The 14,725-nt window shown below is 39.1% G+C and overlaps 1 protein-coding gene across 3 annotated transcripts in view; it reads right to left on the bottom strand.

Moving 5' to 3' along the window:
- Nucleotides 1–2,014: 2,014 nt before the first annotated feature.
- The window catches only part of LOC111146122 (muscle associated receptor tyrosine kinase), an 89,578-nt gene continuing 76,867 nt past the window's right edge, over nt 2,015–14,725 (bottom strand). For 2 of the 3 annotated variants that reach the window (XM_022501521.1, XM_022501522.1), the window contains 5 exons: nt 12,512–12,687; nt 6,206–6,407; nt 5,500–5,691; nt 3,857–4,005; nt 2,015–2,697 (listed from right to left, as the gene is read on the bottom strand). In XM_022501521.1, coding sequence (XP_022357229.1) covers nt 2,015–2,697; nt 3,857–4,005; nt 5,500–5,691; nt 6,206–6,407; nt 12,512–12,687 — 1,402 coding nt within the window. Of the gene's footprint in view, nt 2,698–3,856; nt 4,006–5,499; nt 5,692–6,205; nt 6,408–11,829; nt 11,854–12,511; nt 12,688–14,725 lie in introns of all 3 variants that reach the window. The other variant, XM_022501520.1, reaches the window with a different exon arrangement.

Below are 14,725 nucleotides of genomic sequence, written 5' to 3'. Positions count from 1 at the left end.
ATGCCGTGGATATTTACACGAAAGGTCCACAAGGGATCCTGGGCCTCTCAAGCTTTTCTGCTTTATTGGCCTCTTGGCCTTTTGTTTAGGACACAGGCTGCAATCTTACTATTCAACTAGCCCTGTGAATGACTGTCTTAATTTTGGACTTACAATCCTGACTTTGATCCAAAGCACCTCTTTGGCTCTCTGTCCTGAATTCTGACTTCTCTATTGATGAATCAGAACTCGGAATAAGCTTGTCCTCATGTTGTTCTAGCCATGGAATCCAGCTGGCACTGAAATGGAAGGAAGGTTGTGATAGAGTCTGAGTAATGGGCAGTTGGATTGAAAGGCAAGGGATATGAGCAGGAGGGTTTTGGAAAGTAAAACTGATAGACTGTCAGGGGTGAGGAAGAGGGCAAAGTCCAGGGTAATTTCTATGTTTTTGTATTGGTTGCCTGGATGGGCTTTGGGCAAGAAATGGCAGGTTTTCCAGCAAAGAGGACAAGTTGTTGCATAGAGGCAGAGTTGGAGATTTCAGGCGGCTTCTTCGAGCAGACGGTTAAAAATCTACTTTAAAGAATTCAGACCATTGCTCCATTGTCCTAACTACCAATTAGTTTGAATTAGTAAGTTGGTCTGCATAGATATGGTTATTTTCTTGTCCCCATTTATTTGCTTTTCAGGAAAATTTGGGCTCATATAATTTCCTAAATAAATTCATATTTTTCGAGTTGAGCTTAGAAAAAGATGTTATCATGTGGAAGTCTTCTGAAAAATCTGTGTACCAGGGATCTGAGTTCCAGAGGTGTTTGGTTTTGTTTTGTTTGTTTGTTTTAACAATAAAAATGTAACAGGATTGGGTTAATAGTCCTGCAGAAAGTTGATAAATAACACTACATTAATTCTACTGCCTATGGAATTGGTTTCTGTCAGGAAAAATAAAATGTCAGAATGCACAAAAACATCAAGTTTTAAATAACTCAGAGCCACAAGACCATCTTGTGACATCTCCTAAACCATGGTTTAAGAGATTTAATAGACTGTGGCAATAAATTAATGAATATCAAATTTGAAATGTGTAGCTTCACAAGCATGTTCAGAAGAAAATGCTATTACTTTGCAGAAGTTATATACATATCAGTCTACAGTGTTACTTTAAAAGTTATTATGTCAGGGTATTTGTTGCATATATGAGGTAAAAAGAAAAAAAAGTTAAATAACCAAAAAAGGACAGAAAGTTGTGGAAAGTGAAAGAAATAAAGTGAAGGAAAGATACCAATAAAAATTTCAAAGAAAAAGGTAAATTAGTAAGACACAAAAGTTTTTTTCAGAAAAACTGTAGGAATAAAATAAGCAGATGGTATTTATGACGAGGGCCACAAAAGAAAAACTTCCACAGGAGAAGCAACACAAAGACAGAAAAGGAAATTAAAAAATCACAGTAAGAACACAGCCTTACTGATTTATCATTTTATTCCTTAGAAGCCCTCTCTCAATAAAGTATACCACAACTCTGTACAATACAAACAAATATAAAATTACTCATAAATGCGAGAAAGAAATTCAATAAGGAAAAAAACCAAAAACACCAGCACCCATCTTCGGGTGGGGAGACCATGTTTTTTCCTTCTCAGTTTTCCGTACTTGACCTAAATGTCTTCCAGGAAGAGACACTACTTTCATAATGGATGGGAATTAACTCTATTCAAAATGAAGCCCTGCATCACATCTCGTATTAAAATTTAATGCAGCAGAGTCTAAGTCTGCCGCCAGCTAGCTTAAGGACCGAAGAGGACGCCATTGCCTCCCCGCACACCAGGCTCCACGGTTGCCTCTGCGGCATGGACTGGGCATGCGTCGGTCTCCCACGTGAGTTCTGCGCAGGCTCGATTCTGGCCGGGACACAGACTGCGCATGCTCCCGGGGTCTGCCAGCATTCCTTCCCAACTAGGGACCCGGGCTGCGATGCCAGGGGCTCCCACAGTGTCATAGCGGGCAAGGCGGCGTTGCCCTGGGCAGCCATCTGCTCTCAAATGCTCACCGCCCCCTCCGCCCTCTCGCACATTCGCTGCAGGATGCAGTGAATGCTGGGGAAGCTGGGCCTGTCGGCGGGCAGCTTGCTCCAGCACAGGCGCATCAGGTTGTACAGCTCCAGGGGGCAGTCCTCGGGGCAGGCGAGGATGTGGCCATCGCGCACGTAGTAGATGACCTCCTCGTGGGCCATGCCATAGTAGGGCTGCAGGCCGTACGAGAAGATCTCCCACAGCACCACGCCGTAGGCCCACACGTCCGACTCGGTGGTGTAGCGGTTGTAGAAGATGGACTCGGGGGGCATCCAGCGGATGGGGATGGCGTCATTTTCATTGGCTTTGTAGTAGTCCGCCGAGTAGATGTTCCTGGACAGGCCGAAGTCGGCGATTTTCACCACCATGTTCTCGCCCACCAGGCAGTTCCGGGTGGCCAGGTCCCGGTGCACAAACTTGCGCTCGGAGAGGTAAGCCATGCCAGCGGCCACCTGCCTGGCGATGCAGAGCTGCTCGGCACAGGAGAGGGGCGGTGGGGCAGGGCTGGACGCCTGGGCCCCCCCGGACAGGTCGCGGTGGCTGAGGCTGCACCGGCTGTGCGGGGACATGCTGCGGAGGAACTCATTGAGGTCACCGTAGGCCATGTATTCGAAGAGCAGGCACATGGGTTTCCCGACCGCACACACACCTGCAACCGAAATCACGCGCCTTGTTATGCGGGGTGTCTACCGTGGCCCTCCACGAGGAGCGCTCTGACAGCCAGTGACCAAGGTTGGAAAGTTAGGGGGCCTGGCCTTCTGTGGACAGCATCACAGCCCAACCCTGACCCCATCTGTCTGGTCACACATCCCGTATTTTCCTTTTAAGGTTCAGCTTATCTGTCACTCCCGCTAGAATGCCTGGGCTCCCAGCCCTACTGATAGATTTTCCTTCTCTAGGCTTAGGGCGTGCCATCTCATGACAATCATCTATTTGTTTGAGGTTTCTCTTCCAACCTGTTAGCACTTTGAAAGCAGAAATCATGTCTTACTCTTTTTTAAATCCCACACACCTGCTGGGTATCTGGCACAGCAAGTGCTCGATATGCATTTGGTGAGTGAATTTAGGAATGGATGCTTGTTTTGAACGTGTGATGTTCTGTGTTTCTTCTACTTCTTTGGAGAAGGTTGGTTAGGAAGATGTATGAACTTTGGAAAGGATGACAAAAACAATGGCAAAAATCTTAGGTGAAGTACTCAGTGAAACATTTCAAAATTTAGGTTTTACAGTGTTTGTTCTAGAAAGAAAAAAAATGTGCATATATAGAGCCTCAGATTTAGTGCCAGGAGGACATTTGCAAATTTTAAATTCTTGCTATATTTGAGAGGGAAATGGGACACCTTGAAATATTAAATCATTTGGGTTTCACAACTTCATATCACTGTAAAAATAGATTATGAAATCTAGGATTCTTCTTTCAGGCAAAAATTAGAAGTCTCTGTTCAAAAAGGAAGAAAAGTAATGAATACCATTATCTTGGCTTTTTTATTTGGGGGCTGTTTTTTAATTCCAGGGATTTAGCCATCAGTATATTTATAGATTCTAGAGAGACAAATTAAGAAATGATAACAATTTTTATGAGCAATTTAAAAAAACAATTTTTTGAACTTTGGTTATTTAATACAATGTTCCATTCCATGGTGCAAAAAATACTATATAGGAAGGAACAGAGATGTCCCTCTGATGAAGAAGTAATGGAAAAGGCACAAGTGTAGGATGAAGGAGGAAAACTTGGAAAGACTCCGTTTTGCAATAAATGCAAATAATTTCAATAAATTCAATACATTTTTTCATTTCTATTTTCATACCTAAGAGTTTCACAATGTTAGGGTTATCAAATTCTGCCATGAGGGCTGCCTCCCTCTGAAAGTCTGCTTGCATGTCTGCTGAGGCTTCTTCTTTGAGCATCTTCACTGCCACCATTGTGAAAGGTTCATAGGGAAGTAAGCCCGGAGCCCTGAGAGATACATTTATATAGGAAGAGATCAACTATCAGGAACATATACATATTCACATTCATTTACACACATTCACATATATTCCTTCCACTTTTGCAGCCTTTCCCAGAGCTACAGAATCAAAAAAAAGATGGCAAGAGTAGATTGTACTTAAACCTTTTTGATGCCAGTTAATAAAAATCACTGGGACTGTTTTCAACACAGGTTGTTTGAAAAATGCATTATTTGTAAATGTCAGGAAATCTGAAGTACACAGATCCAACGAGGTTGTCATTACTGCCCTAAACCCTTGATCTCTGGCCAGAATGTAAATTCCTGGATGGCAGGCACCATGGCTTACTCATCTTTATATCCTTTTGAAACCTGAAGTGGTGCCTTGCATATTTTTGGTTCCCCATGAGTATATGTGTGAGATCTTCATTAATCATGTAACCTCCATAGGAGGGCTACTATGAGTGACAGTAAGGTTGTGTCCTGCCCAAGAACACCAGGAAAAAATGACAATTGGTGATTAAAACCAAGTCCACGTTCTGTGGCCCAGCTGTGTGTCTGTGAGCCACATCCATGCAGAGAGGGCATTTGCTTCCAGTTCACACTGGAATAAATGGGCTAGCCTTGGCCCTACTCTTGAGCTCATTGTTTTCTGGCATTTTTACATTATTTTCCCCCTTTTCTGCTTTGCCATACTATGGACATCTATTTAATATCTACACATGTCAGGCTCTGAATTCTTTTTTTTTTTTTAAAGATTTTATTTATTTATCTGACAGAGAGAGATCACAAGTAGGCAGAGAGGCAGGCAGAGAGAGAGAGGAGGAAGCAGGCCCCCCCGCCAAGCAGAGAGCCCGATGTGGGGCTCGATCCTAGGACCCCGGGATCACGACCTGAGCTGAAGGCAGAGGCTTCAACCCACTGAGCCACCCAGGCGCCCCCAGGCTCTGAATTCTTAAATGGAACTACTAGTTCAAAGTAAATTTTAAATAAAGTGGAGAAAATAGCAATAGGAAATGGAAGAGAAATTTTACAGTCACTAAAAACAATGCAAGAAATTATGGTTAAAATGTACAATAAAATTATTTTTATAATAATAAAATTATTTTAAAATAATAAAAATAAATAAATAAAATAAATAAATAATAAATATAATAATAATAAATAATAAATAAATAAATAAAATAAAATAAAAATAATAAAAATAAAAATTAAAATAATAAAATTATTTTCTGAAAAGGAAATATAATTAAATTTTGCCAATTGCTCATAATTTGAACACTACATAAATGAAGATTCTCTCCTACCCAGCCCTGTTTTTCAGCAGAGAGGAAAAATTATTGAGATTCAAAGTACAGTACTCAGTAAAATGAGGTTAACAATGTGAAGAATTATTTGATGATAATTATTATATATACAACCTAGGCATCAAGGTAGTGTTCTGGTAACTTTTTAGACACAACATATTTCCGTGGCAAGATTTTTCACATGGGTAACTTTACCTTGCTTGAAATACCCTTCCAAATGCTCCCTCTCCAATATCTCTCACGTATTCAATGTTATTCCTTGGGTATTCCAGGCTGAGCAATTTGGGATTCAGAAGGAGGGGCATCCTCTGGTACATCGGGTTGGGATGAAGTCTGTCTAGCAGAAGCTCAGAAGGAAGAGTAGTGAGGGTTACTGCTGCTGATTCTCTGCAAGTAAGACAGGGAAGACCAGTGATAAACTCAGGATCAGGTGAGATCTTTGTACTCGGGCTTGGGTTTTAAAGAGATACGATGTTAGGAGGAAACAAAACAAATTACACTAAGGCAGCCGAAGATCCTTCAGTTTTAGAGCAAGAAATACTTTCTTTGGTCTGGGAGTCAGAAGGTAGCTTTTCTTAGGAATTTTGTCACTATCCAGTCTGGTGTGGCAGTGGGCCTGGGGGCTGGGGGCAGATGGGGAGCAAGAATAGCCATATTCTTCCAAATTATTGTTTAGATCCTACCTGCTGTGAAAAATTAACCTTAGGACATGTGATTCTATGCAAAAAGTTACTGATATTTTTAAAGATCATGGCGGGGTGCTTCATCTTAAAGGAAGGCAATGGATGTCATAAAGAGACGCAGTGTTATATATATTCCTCCTCCTGCCCCCAATTCCAATATTCAGTTTGTAGGTTTTAAAACATTACTACATGTGGGTTAGCTTACATTAGAATCTCACCTTTTCTTGTTTTTCCATTGTTTTCGTCGTCGGCAACAATAAAAAGTAGTCACAGTAAGAAACACAAATATGGCAAAGCTGGACATGATGGAGATTATTACAGTCATGGAGTATGTAGGTGAGACAGAGAACGAGGAAGAGGAAGAGGAAGGCAAGTCTGGAATGTCCACGCTCGGCTTTGAGGATGTCATGGGTGGGAATGCTGTAAGTAAACAAAATTCTTTTCATTCATTCTTAAACTTTTAAGAAGCAGTCTTTGCATTCAAGCAATCTTCACTAAATTCAAGCAAATTTAGTAAACTAAATTTAATTTTAAGAGTGTGGTTTCGTGGATCAGGTTCTCCCTGGTTATATATTTCTAAAGGCCAAGGGTAAGAATCCAGAGATCCAGTTGTAAGTCAGTCCAGCTTACAGAATCACAGAACTTTGAAGATGAGACCTAGAGAAAGGAACCAATTTTTCCAAGACAAATGCAGATCCTGGGCTAGTGCTTCTTAAATTGCATCATGTTGTTTATGACCTGACAACAATTATGGAGCTAATTAAGTTATTAAATGAAATAATTTCATGAAATTGTGGTCAGGATCATCTACAGCTGAGCTTTTATTACATTTACTGTTTTACAAACAAAACAAAAATAATAGAAGAAGATGAAGAGTGGAAATATAGGGACACAAATGGGAAGTGAGTATATCCAGAAATTGAGCTCCTGTCAAACTTTTATTAAAAGGTCCATGCAAATATGAAGACAAGGCAAAATCTGCATTACTCTGGAAACCAAATGATGCCATGTTTGTGTCACTCTGTAGAGTGCAAAGTCCTCTGTGTATCTATTAAAACAACCCTATTAATTTATATTTTATATTCTTTCAGTTGAGTAAAGACAAAAACATGGGTACAGAGTATCTTAATAATATAATTGACAAGAATGTTCTAATAGCAAACAGTGTACTTCGTACCTGACATGGAGAGAATAAACCCTATTTTCAAATACTTGCGGAATACTGACAGACATGATCTTTGGTCAAGCCACAAAAGTAAATCTCAGATTTCAAAAGCAGAAATTATGTGTATTTATTCTTTGACTAAAATGCAATTAACAATAGACTAAGTAAAATCCACTAGGACATCTAAAAAAAAATTTCAATAACTTTTCACTCAAAGAGTAAAAAGTAGCCATAGTGACAGGTTCAAAAACACTTTCCTGATAGGGCATATAAGCTTTGGCCAAAGGGAAGTTCAGTGGTAAACTCATAGAGTTATCTTTCTCCACTAGATCAAAAGGATGAAATTGAATGAGCTAGACATTTAACTCAAGACTTGGAAAAAGAAACAAAAACTACAGAGAACAGAGAAAAATAGCAGATAAAGTAACAACCATGTACAAGCAGAAATTAATAAGTTAGAATACACATACCACAAGTGCTAGAATTTAAAAAGAGGTCAATAGTTGGTCTTACATTTATAAAGTAGTCTATCAGTGGAATTTTAATTTTTAAAAGACAAGGCACAAACATACAAAATTAGGAATGGTAAAGGAGTTATTACAGTAGATTGAAATAAAAATGCAGTAATATGTAATTATGTAGTTACATTTTTTAAATCTTTAGAAAAATGATAGGACCATATTACCAAATTTGAAAAATCAGAAAATCTGAAGTTAGTCATAACCAGGAAATTTAAAAGTCATTATAGAATTAAGGATACATTCTTTTGGTCTTGGAAGAGATTAAATTTCCAGATTTTATAAAATGTTCCAATAAGAGAAAAATCTATCAAATTATTTTAGAAAGTTATGAATACTAACATCACAGCCTGGCAATGTTAGCACAAGGGAAAAGTGCATACATAGATTAAGGAACATAGATTTTAAAAAATCCTAAATGAGATGTTAGCAATTGGCTGCAATATAGTAAAAGAATGTGTTTGATATACAGAAATATACTCATATAGCACATCCCAAAGTCAAAAGAAAGCTTTTATTACAGTAGATGCCTAAAGCCATTTGAAATAGGACACTTAATAAAAGTGATGACAAGTAGCCAGAGATTACAAGGGGTGCCCATTGGATGACTTAATGTAGGAGTGGAGACATTTTCTATGGCCTGAGCACCAATGGCTAGCAACTGGTTTTAGAGCCTGTGGAGACCCAAGTTTGGTCATTGCTGTGGCAGGAAGATCATCAGCTCAGGCACTGGAACTGGAAGACTAGCTCAGCAGTGCATTTGTGCAGGAACAGTGACAGTATTTCTCATCAGGTATCACAGCAGTGGTAGACTTTGACTTCCTAGATTCCTTTATGATCGGCTTGAAAGCCAAATTGTCTTTTTTTGAACTGAGTCATATGAAGGCTTTTTTTTTTTTTTTTTTTTTTTTTTAGTTAATCCAAGATGGGTGGGGAGGGGGGCTTAAATTGGAAAGCTAAACTTCCTGCTAATAATAAGTAGGAGCAAGCATTGAAAGACAGGAAGAGGCGACTATTTTTGTATCTGGATTTTACAGAGCGGTTCAAACTATATTTAACACATGAGGGAATGTAATGTAATTTGCAAAATTGGTTGTGTAATCTCATTAGTAAATATAAGGGTAATTTTTTATCAAAAATATCAGACATGGGGCTCCTAGATGGCTCAGCAAGTTAAGTGCCCGATTCTTGATTTCCCCTCAGGTTATGATCTCGGGATTGTGAGATAGAGCCCCACATTGGGCTCCATGCTCAGTAGGAGGTCTGCTTCAGATTCTCTCTCCTTTTCCCTTTGCCCCCTACCAAAATAAATAAATAAATCTTTAAAAAAGTATGTCAGACATAGAGATTAATCCATGAAGACTTAGTAAGATTTATTTTCAAAATGCAGAAGTTGGCATTGTTTGAATAATAATTTTGCTTCATTGATTTAATTATATCTTCCTTTCTGGATAGTTCTGTTATTCCTTGTTTATTACTTCTGATCTATTTGCTGTGGTCTTCCCTAGTGACCGATTATCTCTTTGGATCCAAATTATCAATCTGGGTCTCCTTCTTTTTGTCTTTTTCTTCTCTCACTGATTTTATCACGTCAGGAGAATTTTTATCCACTCATTCATCCACACGTTAATGTATTCACTAAGTTAACATTGATGTTGGGTATCCAGAATACTGTGGTGGACCTGACAAATCTTTGTGTTCAAGTATTTAGCTGGGGAACAATTAGTAAATTGATAATTGTAATAGAACGTAAGAAGTCTTATAAAACTTATAAGCTTCTGAACATCCAGGGGCAGTTCAGCTCCAGGTCTAGACACACTAGGTAGGTTTTCTAAAATCAATAAATTTAAATTAAGTGTAAAGGTTGACTAGGGAATGCCCAGTTGAAGGAGTATGTGTGGGGTGGAGCAGGAGGAAAGGGGGGCAGAGAGGGAGGAAGTATTCCACAAAGAAGGAATAGCATATCTCAGGGTCCAAACCAAGCAGTGTGGTGCTTTCCTAAAAGTGCACCTAAAAGGACTTGGGGAGTGTGTGTAGATAAGGCTGCAGAGATCAGGTCTGTGTCATAAAAGGCCTTGCATGCCAAGGTAAGGAGTTTGGACTTTGCCCTGCAGTGAGTGGGGAGAACCGTGGCGGGACTAGCATCAGTGGAGTAGCGTGACCAGCTTTTGGCTTTAGAAAGATCTTCTGCCTGCTTGCGGCCTGAACTCTCCAGAGGGGAAAGAGATGTTCAGTAACACACCATTCTAGAGGATTTCCACCAGGCAGGTAATAAGGATAAAGAGAAACATCTCCAAGTTTCTTTCTAAACAGAAGCAGCAAATTGCTTCTAGGAAAAAGTAACCAGACTCCTATCAGACGACTGATCGTTTTCAAAACGAAAAGCTAGAAAAGAGTGAAATCACATCTGTAGATTACTGACGGAAGAGAAATGTCACTCAAGAATGTGTCCAGCTGATACAGCTTTCGGCTCTTTAGGTGAGAGAAAGCTAATCTGAAGAGCAGCTGGGAGGCAGAGACTGTCACCCACAAACCCATCTGAGGAAAAACAGAGTGCGTACAGCTCTGCTGAATTCAGGGATATTGAAATGCCTGCTAAAGAGACAAAGTAAATAGTACAAAGACATTACAAGCTCAAAAACATACTTCATCTCAGCCAAAAGAAAAATTATAGAAATGAAAACTACTGAAATTCTACTGTGTGTGTTCAAGCAAAAAAATAAAACAAAAACAAAAACCTTCCATCACCCTTCAAAGTGCACTGGTAAGAAATATTTGAGGGCTTTATACACTCCATAAAATATGGGACACTCTATCTAGTCAGGATGCCTTCTTTGCTTAGCTATCAACCTACCTTAAAGGCCGGAGCTGATTTCTTCAATAATAACTGCATTTAATCAGGGAGCACGGTTTTAGATGTTCCCCATGACGTGGCCAAGTGAAATGATCCACTGATGACATTTGCAGTTCATTTTCTTACAGGTACCAAAGATTTCATAAAACTAGGTTTTTAAGAATAGGGAATTGGTTTATTGTAACTAATTTATGCTGTTCACAATTTTTTAGAATCAGTATACGAGGCAGAAATATGGATTTTGTGTGTGTGTTCCTATTTAGTCTAGGACTGAAGGTAAGCACCTTCCACACAGTGGAATGAATGCCTGGATGGATGAATGAGTAAACAATCAAGGGATAACGAAGACCACAGTCACCAGTTAAAGGTCCAATCAAACTGAACTTTAGCTGCTTGTATGACAAAGATTCGAAAAATTTCTTTTTCCTTCCTTCCGTTTGGAAATAACAATTTGACAGGCTTCCAGAGTAATAGATTTTTAGGGTTTCCATGCTGCTGTTGTTTATTAACACCAAGCCGTTCAAGTAGGACCAGTAGCATTCTTTCTTTTAATACTCTAAGTCTCAGTCCTTGAAGGAAGCTGGAAGATTCAAGGCCTGGCTCTTAGCCAGGTGCAGAGGCAGTCACGCCCCGAAGATAGATCACAGGAAATTATTACGATTTAAACCTTAGATCACTCAAATCAGAGGAAGTTAATTGACATGAAAACTTTTCTAGTTTCATTCTGAAGATTTCTGCATTCTGGTAGGTTAAAGCATCCTCAGATACAACTTTGTGTCTAGGACATCTCTTTCCAAGCAACCTTCTTGAATTCTTCCCTAGGGATTTTGAGGCACCCAGTTTTAAAACTGTTCGGTTTGACCCTGTAAACTTTATGCTAGAAATTAGCTGTCTTAACACCCATTTCCAAAAGAAAGATCTGTTGTCACAAATGAGGATCATGAATTGGCTCAAAGAACAAATAAATATTTGTTTTCATCTGTAAATAATTAGATGTTATGAAAATCAAAAATGTAAAATCAAAAGGTGACATTTTCAGTTTGGCTTACTTTGTAGCCATAGAAGGGATCAAGCAAGTTATAACCTTGGGGTAGGGGATATTATTTGTATCATTTAGTAAATAACAGTGCTCTTTATGGCCTAATTAGGAGCTGTAAGCTGAAATTTCTGATGATCTTCCTTCATGTTTTACACCAGTAAGCTTAGCAAAAAAGTACATTCTGTTCGTTAAGTATGAGTGTAAATACGCATGCACGAATCCAATTACATACACAAGGGTTCAAGGGCACAAACAAAATTACTTACTTGTTAAGTTTTCCTTTTTATAATCTGAGGGGGAAAGGATAAAAATTTGTTTTAAATGAGCATCCAGATAACCTCACATATTCTGTGAGAGAGTGCTAAGAAATGTGAGTTCTCTTTCAGTTTTTCAATATACAACTGGAAAACATTCTTTGCATTCGAATGAGAAAGGATTGTGTCATTGAAATTAAACCAGCTGTTAGGGCTAACAACGTCGTTCCTTCCACACGAAGTTCATTAAACAGCATGCAGAGATTCAGCTTTGTTTTGTGAGATCAGCATTTTCAGCCATGTGGCTTATTTTTGCATGCTTAGAAATCTGCTTTGCTGGCTCAGAAGGGGGACTTTATTCTTTTATTCCACTCATCTGACACAATATGAGGTTTCTTAGCCTTTTCTCTGCACATTCCAAAAAATGTTACAAGCTCTCGTTACGAAATAAGATCTTCAGCAGCAGTTAAAAGTGCTCCTTAATTTCTTTCCGAACAAATGAAATTAAACCCCAATGCTAACTTGGGTAATTAGGATAGATAGCAGGATTCTGTAATTAAGTATCTAAAAAGGGCAGAACTCAAAAAATACATTAGAAATGCCTAGAAATATTGGGAGATTTAAGTTCACAGCTTAGCTTCTTCAAAATAATAGATTTGTCTTAAGCTCTAAAGTCTTGAGAGAGCTTTGTTACCTAAATATGGCAGTCTGGTGCAGGCCGTGGGGTCCCAGTGCATGCTGGGAAGCTTGTAGCAATCTGGCATGGAGAGCGGGTGCATCCCAGATCTGTAGAGTCCTCTGTGAGTCTTTTCTTCCATTGCCTGCCATTCTTTTGCACAGAAGAGCTCCTTTACTGCCAGGCAGTATTCTCTAAGATATTTTATAGAGAACAAAACTTGATGAGTCATAGCATGTCAAGGCCAAATGTGTGGCAGAGCCTAGATTCCGTATTTTTTTTTTAAAGATTTTATTTATTTATTTGTTAGAGAGAGAGCATGAGCACAGGCAGACAGAGTGGTAGGCAGAGGCAGAGGGAGAAGCAGGCTCCCCGCTGAGCAAGGAGCCCGATCTGGGACTCGATCCCAGGACGCTGGGATCATGACCTGAGCCAAAGGCAGCCGCTTAACCAACTGAGCCACCCAGGCGTCCCTAGATTCCGTATTTTTAAAACATCATCACTGTTCTTGCAAAAGTGTTTTTGAAAGGTTCCTTTTATTGTAAATAATTTGAGACTTTATGAAGGATAGCATATAATCCCTGAGATGAAACGCTGTCTTGTTCTGTTTTGAAAGTGTAGTTAATGCTCCTGGAGGAAAAGAATTGTGAAGTTCAGAAGGTAACAGATGAGGAATCCCTAATATGCATTCTCTCAAAGTCGTGTGAAAATAAATACAAAGGGACAGAAACAAGGTACATCGAGTTTTAAAAATCTGCATAATAAAAGTCATAGGTCATTGTCAGTCAGTTTCCAGCCTGAGAGATTTTGCTGTTATCTCAGGGCTAATGGGCAGGGACTGAGGAGCACAGTTGGCACCTCTGCATATCTTGTACACGAAAAGGGAAGAGCATCGCCTTCCTGTTGGGTTACTGGAGGGCATGTGAGTCCTTACCCACCCTAGCCTTGGGGAGAAGCTGCCTCCTAGCCCGTGGCTGTGTGCGCTTCTGTCTGAGAAGGCCAGAGTAATTTAGTCTATTTAAATATAAAATGTTATGTTCATCCATGTGCTTTATTACAAGTGAAGAGGCTGAAGAAAGACTAGTTGGACTAATTAGAATTTTGTGCATGATATTTGTTTGTTTATCCTATAGAAAATAGGATAGATGACATAGAAAAAAAACTGGTTAACTCCAAATTAAAATATTTGGGATTAAAAATAAAAGGAAATTAAAGAATATTAAAGAAATTAGAGATAATAGCAGTGTTGCTCATTCAGAATCTAAAGGATTCAGAGAGGAGGAAATTGTGTGTGTGTGTGTGTGTGTGTTTGTGTGTATGTATATGTATGCATGCCTATGCATTGGGACATATATATGTCCCAATGGTATCTTTTTAAAAACACTCATGCCTACACTGCCACTTTTCTGGGCAGCCACCTGTCAATATGGGCCAACTGAACATGTGTGGAATGAAAGGGCCGTGCATATGAATGTGATGGGATACAATGTGGTCATAAGAACAACAATAGGATTTAGAATTCTTGATGTATCTGTAATGGAAGGGAGAGCAGTGGGGCTTTCAAGGCTTTCGAGAACTTGAAGAAGCAGAGGAGTATTGTTTAGCTTGCTTCTTCTTATGCCTGGGTCTCACCCTTGAGTCACACAAACACAACTTTCTACATTCATACAGCACTGTTAGACTGTACAAAAATCATATGGGGCAGGTGAAAAAAATTCTGTGGTCCACATTATGTGGAGGAAGCAAATAACACTGGAAAGTTATTTTTTTATCTTAAGCAGAACACATGAGAAAAATTTTTGTTTGTTTTGCTTTGTTTTCATTGACGTATATTAAAGACGACCTCTATAGAAGAGTTTTTCACGGGGAAAAAAATCAGGATGAAATGTAAAATAGCTGAAAACTAAGTTAACTTGAACATAGTAGCAACTGAAGAAAGTAAAGACCACAAAGAAGTGAAAGGGACACCAAAGAACTTAAAATTGTCATTAAAAACCATAAAGAAATGGCACTGCAAGATGTTGGACAAATAACAGGAGAACTTGACAAGTCTGAACTGAATGCAGACAGAAAAAAGGAAGAGTGAAAATATATGAGGAGACAGCTGAGGGGGAAGAGCCGGCAAGAAATCCAGCATACAGATAATGTTTCCCCATAAGAAAACTAGAGTATGTAAGAAATAGAAAATACTCAAAGATATACTAAAAGAAAATATTTTTAGGACAAAAATGA

The sequence above is a fragment of the Enhydra lutris genome, unplaced genomic scaffold (genome assembly GCF_002288905.1).
Source record: "Enhydra lutris kenyoni isolate GAN:26980312 unplaced genomic scaffold, ASM228890v2 scaffoldscaffold13, whole genome shotgun sequence".
NCBI classification, from domain to species: Eukaryota; Metazoa; Chordata; class Mammalia; order Carnivora; family Mustelidae; genus Enhydra; species Enhydra lutris.
Note: the sequence above shows the minus strand (reverse complement) of the source record. Positions and strands in the feature narration are given on the sequence as shown.